Here is a 21,973-nt window from a genome sequence, read left to right as displayed (position 1 = left end):
GTGTTGTCTTTACCTAGTTTTGGTATCAGAGTGATTGTGGCCTCATAGAATGAGTTTGGAAGTGTTCCTTCCTCTGCAATTTTTTGGAAGAGTTTCAGAAAAGTAAGCATTAGCTCTTCTCTAAATGTTTGATAGAATTCTGTGAAGCCATCTGGCCCTGGGCTTTTGTTTTTGGGGAGATTTTTCATCACCATTTCGATTTCAGTGTTTGTACTTTGCTTGTTTATAACTTCTGTTTCTTCCTGTTGAACTTTCCTAAGAATCTATTTCCTCTAGGTTTTCCATTTTATTAGCCTGTAGTTGCTTATAATATTCTCTTATGGTCCTTTGTATTTCTGTGTTATCTGTTGTAACCTTTCCTTTTTCATTTCTAATTTTGTTGACTTGATTTTTCTCTATTTCTTGATGAGTCTGGCTAGTGGTTGTCAATTTTGTTTATCTTCTCAAAGAACCAGCTTTTAGTTTTATTCATCTTTGCTGTTGTTTCCTTCATTTCTTTTTCATTTATTTCTGCTCTGATCTTTATGATTTATTTCCTTCTATTGACTTTTTTTGTTCTTCTTTTTCCAGCTGCATTAGATGTAGAATTAGGCTGTCCATTCAATGCTTTTCTTGTTTCTTGAGGTAGGACTATATTGCTATAAACTTCCCTCTTAGAACTGCTTTTGCTGAATCCCATAGGTTTGGGGTCATCGTGTTTTTGTTGTCATTTGTTTCTAGGAATCATTTGATTTCCCTACTTATTTCTTCAGTAACATCTTCATTATTTAGTAATGTATTATTTAATCTCCATGAGTTTGTGTTTTTCGCAATTTTCCCCTGTAGCTAATATCTAGTCTCATAGAGTTGTGGTCAGAGAAGATTCTTGATACGATTTCAACTTTCTTAAATTTGCTGAGGTTTGATTTGTGACCCAAGATGTGGTCTATTGAAGAATGTTCCATGTGCACTTGAGAAGAAAGTATATTCTTCTGCATTTGGATGGAAAGTCCTGAAGATATAAATTAGGTCCATTTGGTCTAATGTTTCATTTAAGGTTTGTGTTTCCGTATTGATTCTCTGTTTTGATGATCTGTCCATTGCTGTAACTGGGGTGTTAAAGTCCCCTACTATTATTGTGTTACTGTCTATTTCCCCTCTTATGCCTGTTAGTGTTTGCCTTATGTATTGTGGTGCTCCTGTGTTGAGTACATAAATATTTACAATTGTTATGTCTTCTTTCTGGATTGATCCTTTGATCATTATGTAGTGTCCTTCTTTGTCTCTTATAATATTCTTTATTTTAATATCTATGTTGCCTGAAATAAGGATTGCCACTCCAGATTTCTTTTGGTTTCCATTCACATGGAATATCATTTTCTATCCTTTTACTTTCAGTCTGTATGTGCCTCTAGGTCTGAAGTGGGTCTCTTGTAGGTAGCATATATGTGTGTCTTGTTTTTGTATCCATTCTATCAGTCTGTATCTTTTGGGAGGTGCATTTAATCCACAATACATATATTCCTACTGGCATTTTCTTGATTGTTTTGGATTTGTTTTTGCAGGTCTTTCATTTCTCTTGTGTTTACTGGCTGTATAAGTCCCTTTAGTATTTATTGCAAACCTGGTTTGGTGATGCTAAATTCTCTTAACTTCTGCTTGTCTGTAAAGCTTTTGATTTCTCCATCAATTTAGAATGAGATCTTTGCCAGTTATGGTAATTTGGTTGTAGATTTTTCTTTCAATACTTTAAATATATCCTGCCATTCCCTTCTGGCCTGCAGAGTTTCCGCTGAAAGATCCGCTGTTAATCATATAGGTTTTCCCTTGTATGTTACTTGTTCCTTTTCCCTTGCTGCTTTTAATATTCTTTCATTGTGTTTAATCTCTGTTAGCTTGATTAATATGTGTCTTGATTTGTTTCTCCTTGGCTTTATCCTGTGAGGGACTCTCTGCACTTCTTGGACTTGATTGACTGTTTCCTTTCCCATGTTGGGGAAGTTTTCAATTATAATTTCTTCAAAAATTTTCTCGGTGCCCTTTTTTTTCTTCCTTTGAAACCTCTGTAACTCAAATGTTGGTGCATTTAATATTGTCCTAAAGATCTCTGAGGTTATCCTCAATTCTCTTTATTCTTTTCCCTTTATTCTGCTCTTCAGCAGTTATTTCCACCATTCTATATTCCAGCTTACTTATCTCTTCCTCTGCCTCAGTTTTTCTGCTCTTGGTTCCTTCTAGAGTATTTTTAATTTCTGTAATTGTGTTACTCATCTCTGTTTGCTTATTCTTTATTTCTTCTGTGTCCTTGGTGATTGTATTAACTATGTTAAATGTTTCTTGCATTTTTCTCCATTCTATTTTCAAGTCTTTGGAGCATCTTTACTATCATTATTCTGAATTCTCTTTCAGGTAAATTGCTTATTTCCTCTTCATTTATTTGGTCTTGTGAGTTTCTACTTTGTTCTTTCATTTGTGCTGTATTTCTCTGTCTTGTCATCTTTTTTTTTTTTTTCCTAACTTGCCCCACTTGATGTATCCTTTTCTCAGGCCTTAGGGTTGTAATCCTTATTCCTTTTGGTTTTTGCCCTTAGAGGGCAAGATTGGACGGGTGGTTTGTGTTGACTTCTTGTTAGGGGTGACTTGTGTCTGTGTTCTAGTGGGAGGAGATCAAGCAGGTAATTACAGAAATAATGGGACGTAAACACACACTTGCACATATACAGTATTCTAAAGAAAAGAGTACAGGAGATTGACTTGGTGAACAAGGAAAACCAAAAGTGATATCAATTAATTAAAAAGCAGAGCTAGCGAATGCTCAATCTGGAAAACTGAGCACAAGCAGAGTGCCAACTGGGGAATATAGCAAAGAGAGCTCAACAATTTAACTTACTTGGTGAGAAAAGAAAGAGTGAAAGAAAAAAAAAGGAGAATAGAAAAAGGGAAAAAAGAGGAGAAGGGAAGGAAAAGAGAAAAAGAGGGGATGGAAAAGAGGGTAAAAAAGAGAGAAAAGAAAAAATAGAAAAGCAAAGATAAATAGATGTATTTGGAAAAGATCTCTGTATAGTCAGGAATAGCTATAGCCAGTATAGAATGATAGGCAAAGCAGTTGAATATGTCAAAAACAAAATTTAAAAACTCATTCAAAAAAAGGGTGAAAAAGAAAAAAAATCTTAAAAATGAATTATGTTTTTTAACAAGAAAAACAAAAAGGAAAATTCCACAGCACTGCAAAAGGATAATGTGAAGGTGAGACTATATAGGGGGAGTAAGCAGGGTGATTTATAAGAAAAAACGAAAAAACCAAAAGGTTCTCAAGGTCGTACTTCTTCTTGGTTGTGGTCTGCCCCGTGGGTGGGGTCGGGTTAGCTCCTGAGATGTTTTCCTGGCTGGGGGAGCTTGTGCCTGTGCCCTGGCTGATGGAGCTGGACCTCATCTCTCTGAGGGGTGGTGCAGTGTCCAGTAGTCTCTATGGGTCCAGTATGTGTTTGGGCAGCCCTTCTGGCCCTGGCAGTGTTAAACACATCTATTTCCACAGCTGCTTCAAAGTGGCCCTCCCAGCATATCTCCACTGTCGCCAGCCCCCAACTGTCCCCGGGATCTCTGTTCCCCTGTCCCGCCCTGCACTGCTAGCCGAAGCTTGCTGGGTAGGGGTTTGTGTGGATTTTTCCTTGGCTCCCCGACTGTGCCCTCTGTGTCATGGAGACTTCTGTGGGCTTCCCTCAGCCCCCGGAACTCACCCCCTGTGTTGTGGGCTCATGTACACTTGTCTCAGCTTCATAGTCCCAGCCTCTGCATCACAGGGCTTGTGTGTGCTTGTCTCAGCTCCCCAGGTCCGGCCTCTGCATCGCGGGGCTTGTGTGCACTTGCCTTGGCTCCCGGTGCCCGGCCTCTGCTTCACAGGGCTTGTGTGCGCTTGTCTGGGCTCCCCGGCCTCACTCTCAGCATCGCAGGACTTGTGTGTGCTTGTCTGGGCTCCCCGGCCTCACTCTCAGCATCGCAGGACTTGTGTGTGCTTGTCTGGGCTCCCCGGGCTCACTCTCGGCATCGCGGGACTTGTGTGCACTCGTCTCAGCTCACTGGGCCCACCCTGTATATCACAGGGTTCAATTTTTATATATAGCAACTGCTACTGCTGCTAAGTCGCTTCAGTTGTGTCTGACTCTGTGCGACCCCAGAGACAGCAGCCCACCAGGCTCTTCCGTCCCTTGGATTCTCCAGGCAAGAACACTGGAGTGGATTGCCATTTCCTTCTCTAATGCATGAAAGTGAAAAGGGGAAGTGAAGTTGCTCGGTCGTGTCCAACTCCTAGCAACCCCACGGACTGCAGCCTACCAGGCTCCTCTGTCCATGGGATTTTCAAGGCAAGAGTACTGGGGTGGGGTGCCATTGCTTTCTCCGTATATAGCAAACCAGGTAATAATTAAACATTTACTCTTTCACGTTTCTTTTTAAGTTTTATAATTCACTACAAAGGTCTCTGTAAGCTGCTGAATTTTAAGAAATATGGCATCCCTTGGTCTTCACCAAAAGCTGGCAGAAATTTAGAAGGTACCACCGATGTAATAAAGTTACTTTGAGATCTCCCTGTGCTCTCAGATATTAATTAAATGAATACCCATTTCCCCCCCACTGAGGAAACAGGTTAAAATAGTTAATGCACTGTAGATGGATCTTGCCACATAAAATGTAATGTATTTATATATACAGTAGAATATTACTTGGTCATAAAAAAGAATGAAATTTTGCCATTTGCAACAACATGGATGGATCTGGACGGTATTTTGCTTTAGTGAAATAAGTCAGATTGAAAAAGACAAATACTGTGTCTTTTCATTTATATGTGGAATCTGAAAAATAAAACAAGTGAACAAATATTAAACAGAAACAGGCTCATGGATACAGAGAACCAACTAGTGGTTAGAGAGGGAGAAGGGGGAGTGGGGGCCAGGCAAGGTAGTTGAAGGGGATTAAGAAGTACAAAGTACTGGGTATAAAATAAATAAGTAACAAGGATGTACTTACTGTACAGCTTGGGGAACATAAGTCAACATTGTGTAATAGGTTTGTATTGAATTTTGAATTGTTCTTTTGTACACGAGGAGCTAATATAATATTGTAAGTCAATTATGCTTCCAGTTTTTAAAAAAACTTGGTATGTTTTCTCAGCATTGATTATTAATAACTTGCTTCTTCTAAAATTTCATTTTTACCATTATCCTCACTGACTTATGAAACTTTTTAGTTTATTTAGATTTTTTTTTTAAGAGAATTTCAAAGGTGCCTAAATCTGTCCATTATCCAAGCCTACGGTTAATCTGTTTTTCCATATGCTTCAGAAATTGAAATGTTCAGAAGCAAGAGGAATTAAGAGAATTAGGTTTCCTAGAACTTCTTAAACCAGATGACATTGTAGTTGAAAATGTCATAAAATACTTTGTTACATGAAGCTCCGCTTTTAATCCTGGATCCAATAAATGTTTGGGATCTGCTGTACTTCATTCATTCCTTAAACATTTTTTGAGAGCTTACTATGTCCTAGGTTCTTTGTCAGGTGTGTGCGTGTGCTTAGTCACTCAGTCGACCCCTGGACTGTAGCCTGCCAGGCTCCTCTGTCATTATGATTCTCCAGGCAAAAATACTGGAGTGGGCAGCCAGCCCCTACTCTAGGGGATCTTCCTGACCCAGGGTTCAAACCCAGGTCTCCTGCTTTGCAGGCAGATTCTTTACCATCTGAGCCAGTAAGGAAGCCCCTGTTTGTAAGGTACTGAGGGGAAAAAAAAAAATTGATAATCAGAGAGAAGAAATGACATGGTTCCTGTGGGACCTATGATATCCAGAGGGAGACAGATGTGAACGGACAGAACTTCAGGCCAACACTGCTGTCTACAGCTTACATAGTACATCTTTGGTACAGAGAAGGCAGGAGTCCTCAGCCAGCCTGGTGGTGATACTCTCCTGCCAAGGACTGTCAGCAACATACCTGTAGTTGAACAAAGGGATTTCTTTCTTTTTTTCTTTCTTTTTTAATATGGAGCATTACATGAATTTGCATGTCATCCTTGCATAGGGCCCATGCTAATCTTCTCTGTATTGACCCACTTTTAATGTATGTCCTGCCAAAGTGAGCATGGGATTTCTTGCTTTGTGCAAAGAAGAAGAAACCACAGCATGAGGAACTAAAGGGCATCTCAGTGAGAGAGCTGAAGGCAGCTCATTACAGTTTAGACTTGCGTTACTGTGAGGAAGGTTTAGAGCCACTGTTTTGCTCCAGAATTGGTGCTGTAAGAAGGCAGTAGTGGTTCTGTGGCTGAGGATCTTAATTTTTATCTAAGTGGGGCTGAGGCTATTACTAGCAGAGAAGCAGCAGTCACATTAGCCAGGAGAGAGTTTTGCTCTTTTGTGTGGTTCATACATTCTTGTTTGCATCTGTGCTCAGAGGTGATCAAGGTGTTGTCTCTCTGTCTCATTCCATCATTTTTTTTAAGATTTTATTTGTTTTTGACTGTGTCGGGCCTTCATGGCTGTGGGCTTTCTCTAGTTGTGGCAAGCAGGGACTACTGTTCATTGCAGTGCATGAGCTTCTCATTGCAGTGGCTTCTCTTGTTGCAGAGCATGGGCTCTAGAGTGCCGGCTCAGTTGTTGTGGCACATGTGCTTAGTTGCTCCGCAGCGTACGGAATCTTCCCAGACCAGGGATCATAGTCAGTGGGAGCGTGCTGTGGCCCAACTGTTAGAAACAGACCATCTCAGATGAGAGCAATCAGACACTGCTTGTTTCTATCTTACTGGTAAAAGCTTCATCTGAGCAATCTTGAAAGAAAAGTTGGCGTTAACTAGGCACATTGGGAAAGGGAGAGATGTGTGGGTATCCCCGGGCAAGGATGTGGTATAAGCAGATTCTGAGGAGAGAGAGTGACACTTGCCAGGAATCAAGTATTGATGTAGGTAAAAGGCAAAGGCAGAGAGTGGCAGAAGAAGCCTCATCATGGAGAATCCTGTATGTCCTACTGAGGAGCTTAAACTTTACTCTTTAGGCACTGGGATGCCGTGAACTATTTGTAAGCTTGATGCTGTTAAAGGGCTGCACTCAGTAGGCCAGCAAATTTGGAAAACTCAGCAGTGGCCACAGGACTGGAAAAGGTCAGTTTTCATTCCAGTCCCAAAGAAGTGCAATGCCAAAGAATGTCCAAACTACCACACAGTTGCACTCATTTCACATGCCTCTTGGCTGTGTGGATCACAACAAACGTGGAAGATTATTCAAGAAATGGGAATACCAGACCTCCTGAAAAATCTGTATGCAGGTCAAGAAGCAACAGTTAGAACCGGACATGGAACAGCAGACCGATTCCAAATTGAGAAAGGAGTATGTTAAGACTGTATATTGTCACCCTGCTTATTTAACTTATATGCAGAGTACATCATGCGAAATGCTGGGCTGGATGAAGCACAAGTTGGAATCAAGATTGCCGGGAGAAATATCAATAACCTCAGATACACAGATGACACCACCCTTATGGCAGAAAGCAAAGAACTAAAGAGCTTCTTGATGAAAGTGAAAGAGGAGAGTGGAAAAGCTAGCTTAAAGCTGACCATTCAAAAAATGAAGATCATGGCATCGGGTCCCATCCGTTCATGGAAAACAATTGTTTGATCCCTGGTCTGGGAAGATCCCACGTGCCAGGGAGCAACTAAGCCCATGCGCCGCAACTACTGAGCAGCAACTACTGGAGCCCGCTTGCCTAGAGCCTGCACTCCCCAGCAAGAGAAGCCACCTCAATGAGAAGCCCGCACACTGCAACTAGAGAGTAGCCCAGCTCAGCGCAACTAGAGAAAGCCCATGTGCAGCAACAAAGACCCACCATGGCCAAAACATAATGTAAATAAATAAATCTTTAAGAAAATATGTTGGAGCGGATTGCCATTCCCTTCTCCAGGGTATCTTCCTGAACCAGGGATCAAACACAAGTCTGCTGCATAGCAGGCAGATTCTTTACCATCTGAGCCACCAAGGAAGCCCTATTATAAAATAGTGATTCACAATTTTTAAAGACTATGCTGCATTTATACTTGTTATAAAATATAGGCTGTATTCCCCATGTTGTATAATACATCCTTGTAGCTTATTTTATACCTGGTGGCTCAGACGGTAAAGCATCTGCCTGCAATGTGGGAGACCTGGGTTCGATTCCTGGGTTGGGAAGATCCCCTGGAGAAGGAAATGCCAATCCACTCCAGCACTCTTGCCTGGAAAATCCCATGGACGGAGGAGCCTGATAGGCTATAGTCCCTGGGGTTGCAAAGAGTCGGACACTACTGAGCGACTTCACTTTCACTTTCACTTCACTGTACCTGTTTACCTGCTGCCCCTAAATTGCCCCTCCCACCTTCCCTCTCCCTGCTAGTAGCCATTAGTTTTTTCTCTGTATCTGTAAGTCAGCTTCTTTTTTGTTATCTTCACTAATTGTTGTATTTTTTAGATTTCATAAATAAGTAATACCTTGTGTTTCTCTGTCTGATTTATTTCACTTAGCATAATGCCCTCCAAGTCCATCCATGTTGCTGCAAATGGCAAAATTTTGTTCCTTTTTTTTATAACTTAGTACTATTCCATTGTGTATATACCATATCTTCTTTACCCATTCATCTGTTGATTGCCACTTAGGTTGCTTCAATTTCTTGGCAGTTGTAAATGATGCTGCTGTAAACATTAGGATGTCTATATCTTTTCCAATTAGAGTTTTGTTTTTTTTTTTCAGGTACGTACCCAGCAGTGGGATTGCTAGGTCATTTGGTAGTTCCCAGTTCAGTTCAGTTCAATAACTCTGTGACCCCACAGACTGCAGCATGCCAGGCTTCCCTGTCCATCACCAACTCCTGGAGCTTGCTAAAACTCATGTCCATATAGTCAGTGATGCCATTCAACTATCTCATCCTCTGTCGCCCCCTTCTCCTCATCTTTCATCAAGAGGTTCTTTAGTTCTTCTTTGCTTTCTGCCATAAGGGTGGTGTCATCTGCGTATCTGAGGTTATTGATATTCCTCCCGGCAATCTTGATTCCAGCTTGTGTTTCTTCCAGTCCAGCGTTTCTCATGATGTACTCTGCATATAATTTAAATAAGCAGAGTGACAATATACAGCCTTTCCCAATCTGGAACCAGTCTCTTGTTCCATGTCCAGTTCTAATTGTTGCTTCTTGACCTGCATACAGATTTCTCAGGAGGCAGGTAGGTGGCCTGGTATTCCCATCTCTTTAAGAATTTTCCACAGTTTGTTGTGATCCACCCAAAGGCTTCAGCATAGTCAATAAAGCAGAAGTAGATGTTTTTCTGAAACTCTCTTACTTTTTCAATGATCCAGTGGATGTTGGCAATTTGATCTCTGGTTCTTCTGCCTTTTCTAAATCCAATTTGAACATCTGGAAGTTCACAGTTCACATACTGTTGAAGCCTGGCTTGGAGAATTTTGAGCATTACTTTGCCAGCATGTGAGATGAGTGCAATTGTGTGGTAGTTTGAGCATTCTTTGGCATTGCCTTTCTTTGGGGTTGGAATGAAAACTGATCTTTTCCAGTTCTAGGGCCACTGCTGAGTTTTCCAAATTTGTTGGCATATTGAGTGCAGCACTTTAACAGTATCATCTTTGAGGATTTGAAATAGCTCACCTGGAATTCAATCACCCCCACTATCTTTGTTCATAGTGATGCTTCATAAGGCCCACTTTGACTTCGCATTCCAAGATGTCTGGCTCTAGGTGAGTGATCACACCATCATGGTTATCTGGGTCATGAAGATCTTTTTTGTACAGTTCTTCTGTGTATTCTTGCCACCTCTTCTTAATATCTTCTGCTTCTGTTAGGTCCATACTGTTTCTGTTCTTTACTGTGCCCATCTTTTCATGAAATATTCCCTTGGCGCCTATAATTTTCTTGAAGAGATCTCTGGTCTTTCCCATTCTATTGTTTCGCTCCATTTCTTTGCATTGATCACTGAGGAAGGCTTTCTTATCTCTCCTTGCTATTCTTTGGAACTCTATGTTCCAATGGGAATATCTTTCCTTTTCTCCTTTGCCTTTAGCTTCTCTTCTTTTCTCAGCTATTTGTAAGACTTCCCCAGACAACCATTTTGCCTTTTTGCATTTCTTTTTCTTGGGGATGGTCTTGATCACTGCCTCCAATACAATGTCATGAACCTTGATCCATAGTTCCTCAGGCAGTCTGTCTATCAGATCTCATCCCTTGAATCTATTTGTCACTTCCACCATATAATCGTAAGGTATTTGATTTAGGTCATACCTGAATGGTCTAGTCATTTTCCCTACTTTCTTCAGTTTAAATCTGAATTTAGCAATAAGGAGTTCTTGATCTAAGCCACAGTCAGCTCCCAGTCTTGTTTTTGCTGACGTATAGAGCTTCTCCATCTTTGGCTGCAAAGAATATAATCAATCTGATTTCGGTATTGACCATCTGGAGATATCCATGTGTAGAGTCTTCTCATGTGTTGTTGGAAGAGGTTGTTTGCTATGACCAGTGCATTCTTTTGGCAAAACTCTATTAGCCTTTGCCCTGCTTCATTTTGTACTCTAAGACCAAATTTGCCTGTTACTCCAGGTATCTGTTGACTTCCTACTTTTGCATTCCAGTCCCCTATGGGGAAAAGGACATTTTTGGGGGTGTTAGTTCTAGAAGGTCTCGTAGGTTTTCACAGAACCATTTAACTTCAGCTTCTTCAGCATTACTGGTCACAGCATAGAGTGAGATTACTGTGACACTGAATGGTTTGCCTTGGAAACAAACAGAGGTCATTCTGTCATTTTTGAGATTGCACCCAAGTACTGCATTTTGGACTCTTTTGTTGACTATGAGGGCTGCTCCATTTCTTTTAAGGGATTCTTGCCCACAGTAGTAGATACAGTGGTCATCTAAACTTCTGTTTTTCATTATTTTTAGTTTTTTTAAACAACTTCCATCCTGTTTTCCACAGCAGCTGCATCAGTTTACATTCCCACCAACAGTGTACAAGGGTTTCCTTTTCTCCATATCATCTCCAACATTTGTTATTTGTGTTCTTTTTGATGACAGTGATTCTGAAAGATGTGAGGTGACATCTCATTGTGGTTTTGATTTGCATTTCCCTGATGATTAGTGATGTTGAACTTCTTTTAATGTGCCTGTTAGCCATCTGCATTTGCTCTTTGGAAAAATATCTGTTCAGTTCTTCTGCCTATTTTTTAATCAGATTCTTTATTTTTTTATGGTGACTTGTATGAGGTATGTATATATGTTGGCTATTAACCCCTTGTCAGTGATATCATTTGCAAATATATTCTCCCATTCAGTAGGTACTGTTTTTGTTTAGTTGATGGTTTCCTTTGCTGTGAAAGAGCTTTTGTGTTTAGTTAGATCCTGTTTGTTTATTTTTGCTTTTATTTACTTTAGGAGAGAGATTCAAAATCATTGCTACAATTTTTGTCAAAGAGCATTCTCCCTATGCTTTCCTCTGGGAATTTTATTCTATTCAGTCTTACATTTAAATATTTAATCTATTTTTAGTTTATTTTTGTGTATGGAGTAGAGAATGTTCTGATTTTTTTCTTTTACATGTAGTTGTCCAGTTTTCCCAGCACCATTTATTGAAGAGTCTGTCTTTCTCCATTGTGCAGACTATCTTTTCTCTCTTGTCATAGAGTAAGAATGACTTCACTTTCACTTTTCACCCTCGTGCATTGGAGAAGGCAATGGCAACCCACTCCAGTACTCTTGCCTGGAGAATCCCAGGAACGGGGGAGCCTGGTGGGCTGCCGTCTGTGAGGTCACACAGAGTCGGACACAACTGAAGCGACACAGCAGCAGCAGTAGCAGCAGCAGCAGCAGCAGCAGCAGCGATTAACCATGCGTGTCAATTGGGTTTATTTCTGGGCTTTCTATTCTGTCTCACCAATCTATGAATCTGCTTTTGTGCCAGAACCATACTGAGTTTTTATTACTATAGCTTTATAGTATAGTTGGAAGTCAGGAAGCATATCCCTCCAGCTGTTTCTCTTTCTTGATTGTTTTGGCTGTTTGAGGTCTTTTGTTTCCATACAAGCTATTAAATTATTTGTTCTAGTTCTGTGTAGCATGCCCTTGTTATTCTGATAGAGATTGCATTGAATTGGTACATCGGTTTGGGTAGTATGGTCATTTTAACAATATTAATTCTTCTAGTCCAAGAACACAGTATATAGCGGTCTCCTTTTTAATAAATTGTTGAGACATTACCACTTTACCCATTGACGTTTTCTTTCCTCAAGAGATCTGGTACTGTTTTTTTGCTCTTTTATTTTTTTTTCTTTACTAAGTCTTTAGAACAGGATGTTTTAAAACTGTTTTACTTCTCTTCTACCTTTTTGAAAGAGTATACAATTTTGCAGTCTTATGAAGCAAATAAGGGCTTTGGCTTGAAATATTTAGTTGCCCTAACTTAAACATGTGTTTCATGCAGCTTTTTCTAAACCAATTTTTTTTTCTTACATTTGACAGGAAAACATGTTTTTGTGTGAAGTTGCACATAGAAGATACTCAAATGTTATTGATTGACCTTACCCTTCCTATAGTCTAGACGATTTTGCACATTTGACAACAAATACATTTTTGTTCTGTACTTCTGTGCTTCAACTGGTATTTTAAAAAGCTGTTTGAGCTATTATTACTTATTTAATGATACATTCTCTATACAAGATTCAAGATCTCATTGGTTATTCCTTCAGAAATTCCCTTACTCAAATATCTTAAAGAATTTGCTCTCAAAATATTAACTGGGCAGATGCTCTGAACAACTAAAAAATTTCCTTTCCAGTATATTTTCATTCATCAGCAGTGGCATTTTAGAAGAATGTGGAGCTCTGCTAAGAACTTTTGTAATGTGCTTTGCCAACATTTAAGTATAGGGAAGCCAGGAGAGTGTGTGACCCTGTGTGATTGACAAGTCACTTCTGATAATAGCAAAAGAATAATTTCTTATCTAGAACATCAGAAAAAGCTGTTTTGTACTTTATTAAGATCTTACCTTCAACTTTTGTTGTCCATTATGGTAGCCACCAACACTTGTGGTTATTAAATTTTAATTTATATTAATTTAATTAAAAATTCATTTCCTCAGTCACACTAGCCATATTGCAAAGGCTTAATAGGGCTACTGTTTACCAAATTGGGCAGTGTAGATATAGAGCATTTCTGTCACCATAAGAAGTTCTATTAGACAGGGCTATCTTAAAATCCTGAAGGATTTTTTTAATGTCTGCCACAGCTAATTGGATAGTTTCTCCTAGAAACATTTAAAAATTCATCATTAATTTGAATGTTTTATAAATGAAGGGTTTCCCCCCTTAAAATATAACTTATAATGTGGAAATACTGTAAATTGATTTTATAATTCTCATTCAGAGAAAAGAAAGCTGTTATTTTATACTCAGTTTACAAATGAACACTAACATTTACATATTATATTCTTCTTTCCAAATTCCTGACTCTGTGGGCTTCATATTCATGTGATAAATAGCTACTGAGATCCTGCTACATGTCAAGCTTATATGTTTGGCCTACAACTGGTCTTTCCCCCTACCCAGCTTTATTAAGATATAATTGACATTATGTATGTTTAAGATGTACACCATGATGATTTGATATACTTAATTACAAAACTGGAGAAAGGAACAGCAACCCATTCCAGTATTCTTGCCTGGAGAATTCCAGAGGAAACTGGTGGGCTACCGTCTGTGGTGTCGCAAAGAGTCGGACACAACTGAGCCACTAACACACACATGCACGTGTAACAAAATGATGCCCACAGTGGGGTTAGTCACACCTGCAGCATCTCAGTGGATTACTGTTTCTTTTTTGTAGTGAGAACATGTAAGATCTACTTAGCAGCTTTCAAGAACATGATAGAGTAGTGCTAGCTATCGTTGCCATGCTGACATTAGACCTTAGCAGCTGGTCATCTTGTAGCTGGAAGATGAGTTTCCCCCTCTCTCCAGCCCCTGGCCACTACCATTTTATTCTCTGTTTCCATGAGTTTTGACTTTTTAATTTTTTCATTTATGTATCTATTTAATTTTTGGCTGCACTGGGTCTTTGTTGTGGCATGCGGGCTTTCTCCGGTTGTGGCGAATGGGGGCTACTCTTTGCTGCAGTGTACAGGCTGCTCATTGTGGTGGCTTCCCTTGCTGCAGAGCTTGGTCTCTCTTCCGCATGTAAGTTATATGGTATTTGTCTTTCTCTGTATATCTTATTTCACTTAGCATAATGCCCTCAGGGTCCATATGTGTTGTCACAAATGTCAGGATTTCCTTGTCTAAAGCTAACAGTCTAAGTCAATATTTTCCAAGGGTTCCCAGACCACGGCCAAGAAAGGCTGAAGCTGGTTGACAAGTTACTTCAGGGTTCATAGCTGGGACCAAGATCCTTATGTCTTTTACCCAATGCACAGGCATGCAAAACTCTTACCGGGTCCCTTGGCATATGTTTGTAGATCCCACTGCCCCCAGAAAAGCACTTTTGTCTGTGGATGGATCCCAGGTTGTTGTTGAGGGTGGGGCACAGTGGATACCAATAAGGGGCATATTATTTGGCCATCTTGCTGACATCACTCTCCATGTATAGCTGGTCATGGTTGAGTGATTCTCCAAAAAACTCAAATTATAGAAAATTCAGTTGTTAGACTGTGAAAATATTCTGGTATGGCTCAGTTTGCTTCAGTTTTCCTTCATTTATATTAATATAAGCAAGATTATGCCTAAATACTGGTGAAAAGCTACAGAAGCTATTATCAGAGCCCTATACTCTTCTAAAACATCACCATCAGTAAGTGTAAATACATAGTCATAGCATGTCTTAAAATTATTACGTATTTTACATCAGATATATTTCGGTTATTTAGATCAGATACATTTAGGCTCATATTTTTCAACAAAGAAGTATAATTTCATTTCTTTTGTGAGTTTCAAAGCCATGTAAAAAGAGCTATATTCCAAATTCCTTTAAATGCTAAATTCTCTAGACTGGTTTTTTCCTTCCTCTTTGTCCTAAGATTTTCAAGCAAGGGATGATAGGGTTCAGTGCAGCAGGGAGGAGGTTGCAGAATTCTTTAATTACTACAACTGCTGCTGTGTTATGCTCAGTCGTGTCCAACTCTTTGCAACCCCGTGGACTGTAGCCCTTCTGGCTCCTCTGTCCATGGGATTCTCCAGGCAAGAATGCTGAGTAGGTTGCCATTTCCTTCTTCAGAGGATCTTCTTAATCCAGGAATAGAGCCGGAATCTCTTGCATCTCCTACATTGGCAGGAGGATTCTTTACCTCTAGTTGCCACCCGGGGAAGCCCCAATTACTACAACAGTGGATTCCAAAGCTTGCTACACTTTGAAATCATCCAAGGATCTTTCAGACATATGGCCACCTACCTCCTACCCATCTCCCACCCACCTCCCAACCTGATTTAATTGGTCTCAGGTGTGATTTTGGCTCTGGGGTTTTTTTAGCTCGCCTGGTTGTTCTATTGTGAAGCAAAGTTTGAGAACCACTGCTGTGTAGAATCACCAGGGAAGCCTTTTAAAATATACACATTGGTCCTCCACTCAGAAGTTTGACTTTGGCTTTGAATCAGCAAGTCTGGGGTAGAACATAGCCAACTGTAGTTTTGAAGTGCCAAAGGTGATTCTGAAGTGTAAATGGAATCAAGAACCACTGCTATATAAAAATAATTGTCCCCTCTGTTTCTCTTCCCCTACATCCCCTACGTCTTTAATACATGGGGGGAATCACAAGAGTATATCTACCAAATCAGATCAAAAGTCCCTAGAAAAAAAGGCCCCAAGAAGGTTAATGCTGGTTCTTCCCCTTTTTGAAATAATAGTGCACCCTAGAGGTGGAAACATAGATTGCTCCAGCTTGTGAAGAAGACAGAGCAGTCTCAGTATACAAGAAATGTCAGGAACTGATTTCTCAGGCCAGTGGTCTCCAGACTTTACTTAATCATGCGTCTGTAAAGCAGGGGGACTTACCAGGTTCGATCCCTGCTCAGGGCACTGGATGCCACATTGCCACAAATGAAGATCCCAAGTGCCGCAACTAAGACCTGGTACAGCCAAGTAAATAAATATATTTTTTAAAAATACAATGTGGGGGATAACAGTCTGAGCACATGGATATTTTTATGGTTATCTGTACGCACTTCTGTACTTTCCTACATTATAAAATTTGCATAAAGACAGACTCTTTAAAGGATGGGTAAGATGAAATAAACAATATATACATAAATTTTGAATTTTAATAGGAAAAGCCTTTTGTCACTTCAAAATTAATAATAATACATTGTTTAATAGGAATAGTGTGTTTGAATATGGAGTATTGATGAGCCTGCCATCATTTTGTTTGGTGTGGTAGCTGACAAAGAGCTCATGAAGAAAAGTGTCAACTCTACTATTTTCTTTCTTTAACATAAGCATTCTCTCGTGCTTATGTTATTAGATTTCTGTTTACCTTCTCCAGATGAATCTTTTGAAGACTTTTTTTTTGTCCTCGCTGAGTCTTCTTGGTGCGTGTGCACTTTCTCCAGTTGTGGCCAGCAGGCGCTGCTCTCTAGGTGTAGTGCACAGGCTTCTCATTGCGGTGGCTTCTCTCGTTGCAGAGCACGAGCTCTAGGTGTGTGGGCTCAGTAGCTGTGGCAAGTGGGCTTAGCCACCCTGCAGCCTGCAGAATCTTTCCTGGACAGGCATTGAACCCAGGTCACTGGACTGGCAGGTGGATGCTTAACCACTAAACCACCAGGGAAGTCCTTGTTAATTCTGTAGATTTGTTTTCATTAAAACTGGCTAATGAAACCCATAAATCCATTTTGAAAGGCAGATATATGGGGAGGGAGGAGGGAGGGGGGTTCAGGATGGGGAACACGTGTATACCTGTGGCGGATTCATGTTGATGTATGGCAAAACCAATGCAATATTGTAAAGTAATTAACCTCCAATTAAAATAAATAAATTTATATTTTAAAAAAAGAAAGGCAGGTATAAACTAAAGTGTGCTGTGATACTACACCAAGGGCAGACCAACAAGTAAGGACGCCATTAAACCCCTTTTGATTGGGGGAAATCAGACAGTATGTGATTATCTGACATATTCCAGGGCCAACCTATTTGTTAAATATTAATACAGCTTAATTTCTTGTTTTAAAATGAGTATAGTGAGTATAGATAGATCTAGTATGCCTTTCCACGCCGTGGAGGATCATCTTGCTACCCCTGGAATGTTTATACCCTGCTTTGAAGACCATTACTCCAGATGGCTACATAAAAAACCTTTTATTGCACAGTTCTTATAAATTACTGTAATTGAATAAAGATTGGAGAATGAAATATGAATTCTAATAGGACTTCCAGTCTCTTACCTTGGCCCTTATGTCAGCCTCTGAATTTGATTATTAAACTGTCCTCTCTTTAAGGTGGAGAAATTAATACTTCAGGGGACTTCTGACACTTATAAGGCATTTTTAGTTTGACTTTTGAGCCCTAAGATTACATTTCTGTTTTTTCTTCTAATCTGAATCATGGAGTTTCTATTGCTATTTAATATTTTTAAAGAGTTCCTTCAGAAATCTAAGATTTACTAGCCAAGGTTGATAATGTGTTCAGATGAAATTTTAGTTGATAAGATACAGATTTAAACATAGCTGTCCTGTGCTGTACTTAGTTGTGTCCAACCCTTTGAGACCCCATGGACTGTAGCCCGCCAGGCTCCTCTGCCTGCGGGGATTCTCCCGGCAAGAATATTGGAGTGGGTTGCCATGCCCTTCTCCAAGGGATCTTCCTGACCCAGGTATCAAACCCAGATCTCCCACATTGCGAGCAGATTCCTTACCATCTGAGCCACCAGAGAAGCCCAAGAATACTGGAGTGGATAGCCTATCCCTTTTCTGGGGGATCTTCCCGACCCAGGGATCAAACTGGGGTCTCTTGCATTGCAGGTAGATTCTTTACCAGCTGAGCTATCAGGGAAGCCCAAACATAGCTGTAGCTTACCCCAATTACGCCTGGTGTTTGTTTGTTTTCTAGCTCTCTTCACAGAAGTCAGTGCCGTGGATACCTATGCTGAAATCACTGCCACTTTGGGCTATTGTCGTTGCACATTTTTCTTACAACTGGACTTTTTATACTTTATTGACCTTATTGCCTACTTACATGAAGGAAGTCCTAAGGTTCAATATTCAAGAGGTAAGAAAAAATAAGCATCTACTTCTTATAGAGAATATACAGAATTTGTTCCTATCTATATGAAACTCAGTTATTTTGCATCTTCCATTTTACTTTGGTATACTAAATTCTAAGGACTTCTCTTTTTAGCCTTGCTTGTTCCTTTGCTCTATGTGTGTTAACTCTTGATTCAGGGTATCTTGGCTAGTATCCCCTTTAACTGTGAAGACCTTACTAGTGCCCGGTAACATGCCAGGATCTCAGGTGACAAATACAGGTGGTACTCTGTGTGTGTGTGTATGTTAGTCGCTCAGTCATGTCTGACTCTTTATGACCCTATGGATTGTAGCCCACCAGGTTCCTCTGTCCATGGAATTCTCCAGGTAAGAATACTGGAGTGGGTAGCCATTCCCTTCTCCAGGGGATCTTCCCTGACCCAGGGATCGAACCCTGGTCTCCTGCATTACAGGCAGATTCTTTACCGTCTGAGCCACCAGCGTAGCCCTGCAGGTGATACTGTATTCCCTTGTAAAAGGGATGGGGGCAGGACTCTGCTGGCAGCCTAGTGGGGTGTTGGAAGACACAAGATGATTGTACAGAGGTTGCTCTGTAGTGCTATCCAGGCATTGGCAGAGCTATAGTTGTAAAGCTGTATAAGACAGATCTCCCCAAAACTGTCAGTTCCTTCTGATCTCATCAAATGGAGACAATTCCTATTATTTCTATGTTGATGGATTTTGTCTCTAAAGAAATTGAAGAAAAGCATAAAGAGAAAGAGGCATCGTTTGTAAGAAACCTTGATAGTGTTTTTTGTCTTCAAATGAAAGGTGAATCAAAGGCATAAATGTTAGGAGTTAAAATGATAAAACTCTTAGAAGTGTACATCTTTGTGACCTGGCACTGGACAACAACTTCTCACATATGACCCCAAAAGCAAAAACATATGACCAAAAGAAAAAACTGATAAGTTGGGCTTCATCAGAATTAAAAGCTTTTGTGCCTCAAAGGATATCATCAAGCATGAACACCCACTGAATGGGAGAAAATATTTGCAAATCATATACTTGATAAGGATTAAGTATTCCAAATATGTAAAGAATTTATACAACTCAATAATCAAAAGATAAGTAACCCAGTTTTTTTAATGAGCAAAGGATTTAAATAGATATTTCTCCAAAGAAAATATGAAAATGACCAATAAGCCCATGTAAAGATGCTCAACACTATTACTCAATACAGAAATGGAACTCAAAACCATAATGAGACGCCACTTCATGCCTATTAGAATAAAAAAAAATAAAACAGGAAATAACAAGTGTTGGTAAGGATGCAGAGGAAACAGATCCCTCATACATTGCTGGTAGCATGTGAAGTGTAGCTGCCGTGGAAAACAGTTTGGCGGTTCATCCAAAAGTTAAACGTGAAGTTATTATGACCCAATAATTCCATTCCTGAGTCTATACCCAAGAGACCTAAAGACATTTGTGCACGCAAAGACATGTACATGTACACAAGCTTATAACATCGTTATTCATAATAACCAAGAGGTGGAAACAGCCCAAATGGGATCAGCTGATGAACAGATAAATAAAAAACAGTATATTCCCCTAAGAACTATCACTGAGGCAGAGTGGAAACACTGGAAGAAAAAGTAGCAGCCTGGGTGATGAATGTAAAGATAGTAAGGCTGACTGCAGTGGTTACATGGACCTAAAGCTATCAACACTGTTAAAATGAACCTTTCAGCCACCTCACTTCCAAAGCATACTGAAAACGCTGGCCACGTGGACCAAACCTTAAACTTCACCTAGACGGCTAAGCTGTGAAGAACTCCTCTGGCTACTTTTGAAAAACAAAGTCCATTATACTGAAATATATCCACCAATTGCATTAACAGAAGTTAAACTGAACTGAGGCTTTACCCATAGCTTGAGATGGATTTGTTGCAAGCAACCTCATTTTTCCTAAGCTTTCTGTTAACAGAGTTTGACTGTAGTCTCCTACTGTAGTGACAAATTGCATGCAAATTTAAGGATCATTCCACTTGATGCTTCTTTTTGAAAATTTCCCAGGAGAACTATAAAAAGAATGCAGTATCAATAGCTGACTGGTAATTAGTATATGTACTTAATTGCCTTCATTTATTTTTCATTAATTTCTTTTAGTTCTGTAATGAGAGACTTTAAAACTAGAATCTTAAAAAAAAACAACTAGAATCTTTTTTGTTGACATTTTCATACGAAAACAAAACAAACAAACAAAAAAAGGCATTTTCTTTTTGAATCAAAATTAAAAGAAATGTGAATAGAGTTTGAAAATAATTCTCTTGTTATATAGAAGCTTCTTTTTTAATGTTTTTTTCCTTGAAAAATCAGCATACTACATTCATGAAACAGCCTGTGTTCAAAATAAAGCTTGATTTGAGATGCATTGTATTTAAAATTATAATCTCATTAATTTAAAAGTTTAAAGATCTGATCATTTGTTTTAAGCTTGCTTCGTTATATGTTTAGTTTTGTTAATTATCATCACTTTTACTTTTTCCTCATTTTTTCCTAGTGTCCCTATTTCTTACAACTCAGTGAGAGTTGAAGCAGTATCTGTTGACCTATTTTGAATATTAACATTTTGGAATGAATTTTTAAAATAAATGAGTACAAGGGACTATATCCTTGAACAGAATGCTTAATAACTATGGAAGACACACATGGACGTATATATGTGATATAAATGTTGAAGATTTTAGCAGTTTTAGGTTGTCAGGAGAGTTTTTACCTCTACAGTTTTAAGTGGAAAAAGTAACTAGTGATTGTTGGTCTTAGCCCAGCAGAGGACAAGGCCAAGATCAGAAAACTCTCTTCTCTATTTGTTACAGTTATTCGTGTGTAAGGTTCCGCCACAAACAACAGATGTGGTCCCACTCTGCAGAATTCTTTTTTAGTATCTCTTACTTAAATTATTTATTTATTTGGCTGAACTGGGTCTTAGTTGCAGCATGTGAACTCTTAGCTGTGGCATGTGGGATCTAGTTCCCTGACAAGTGATTGAACCCTGGGCCCCTTGCATCGGGAGCTGGAGTATTAGCCACTGAACCACCAGGGAAGTCCCCCACTATGCAGAATTCTAAATGGAATACATTTAAAGAAGAAATTACTCAATACCAGAAAAAAGAAAAATATTCAACCAAAGAAGTGGAACTAGAAGCATACAACATCTGCAAATAGATCACAAATTGTGATAAAAAATTAAATCTTTTCTTAAGTACACTTAAATTTAAAATATTAACAAATTTTGCTGATCTATTCCATTAATATACTTAGATAGAATTATTACCAGATTTACTAGATGGAATGTATTTATTCGATAGATGGGATTTATTTATTAGACAAATAGAATTTATTTATTAGATAAAATTATTACCAGGATGGGGTGGCCACATGTATACCTATGGCCAATTCATGTTAAACTGTGGCAAAAACCATCACAATATTGTAAATTATCCTCCAGTTAAAATAATTTTAATAAATAAAAAAGTAAATAAAAAATATTTCTCAAAAGCTTAGAGTTCATAGTAATAATAAAATAGTTCATAATAAATTAATTAGTAATAATAATAATGGTAATAATAAAATAATAAAATCAACAACTATAGCAACAGAGAAAAAAGAAACAAAAATCCAGAACCAACTACAGAACAAATCAAAATATAAGAATAATAATAATTGTTCTTCTTGGGAAAACAATTATTATTACCAGACTTTAATATCAGTGA

At 39.1% G+C, this 21,973-nt stretch overlaps 1 protein-coding gene and 1 non-coding gene across 7 annotated transcripts in view; one reads left to right on the top strand and one right to left on the bottom strand.

Moving 5' to 3' along the window:
• SLC17A5 (solute carrier family 17 member 5) overlaps positions 1-21,973 on the top strand; it is a 76,255-nt gene that overhangs the window by 30,323 nt on the left and 23,959 nt on the right. For 5 of the 6 annotated variants that reach the window (XM_068985002.1, XM_068985000.1, XM_068985001.1 and 2 more), the window contains one exon: positions 18,064-18,222. The exons of the other annotated variant lie outside the window; for it this stretch is intronic. In XM_068985002.1, coding sequence (XP_068841103.1) covers positions 18,064-18,222 — 159 coding nt within the window. The remainder of the gene's footprint in view (positions 1-18,063; positions 18,223-21,973) is intronic. 6 annotated transcript variants of the gene reach the window in all.
• On the bottom strand, positions 6,002-6,106 carry LOC138090018 (U6 spliceosomal RNA). Its single transcript, XR_011145844.1, has one exon. It is a non-coding gene; the product is annotated as a U6 spliceosomal RNA (small nuclear RNA).

The sequence above is a fragment of the Capricornis sumatraensis genome, chromosome 13, assembly GCF_032405125.1.
Source record: "Capricornis sumatraensis isolate serow.1 chromosome 13, serow.2, whole genome shotgun sequence".
Taxonomy (NCBI): Eukaryota; Metazoa; Chordata; class Mammalia; order Artiodactyla; family Bovidae; genus Capricornis; species Capricornis sumatraensis.
The sequence above is the reverse complement of the archived record's forward strand: the minus strand, read 5'-3'. Positions and strand labels throughout refer to the sequence as shown.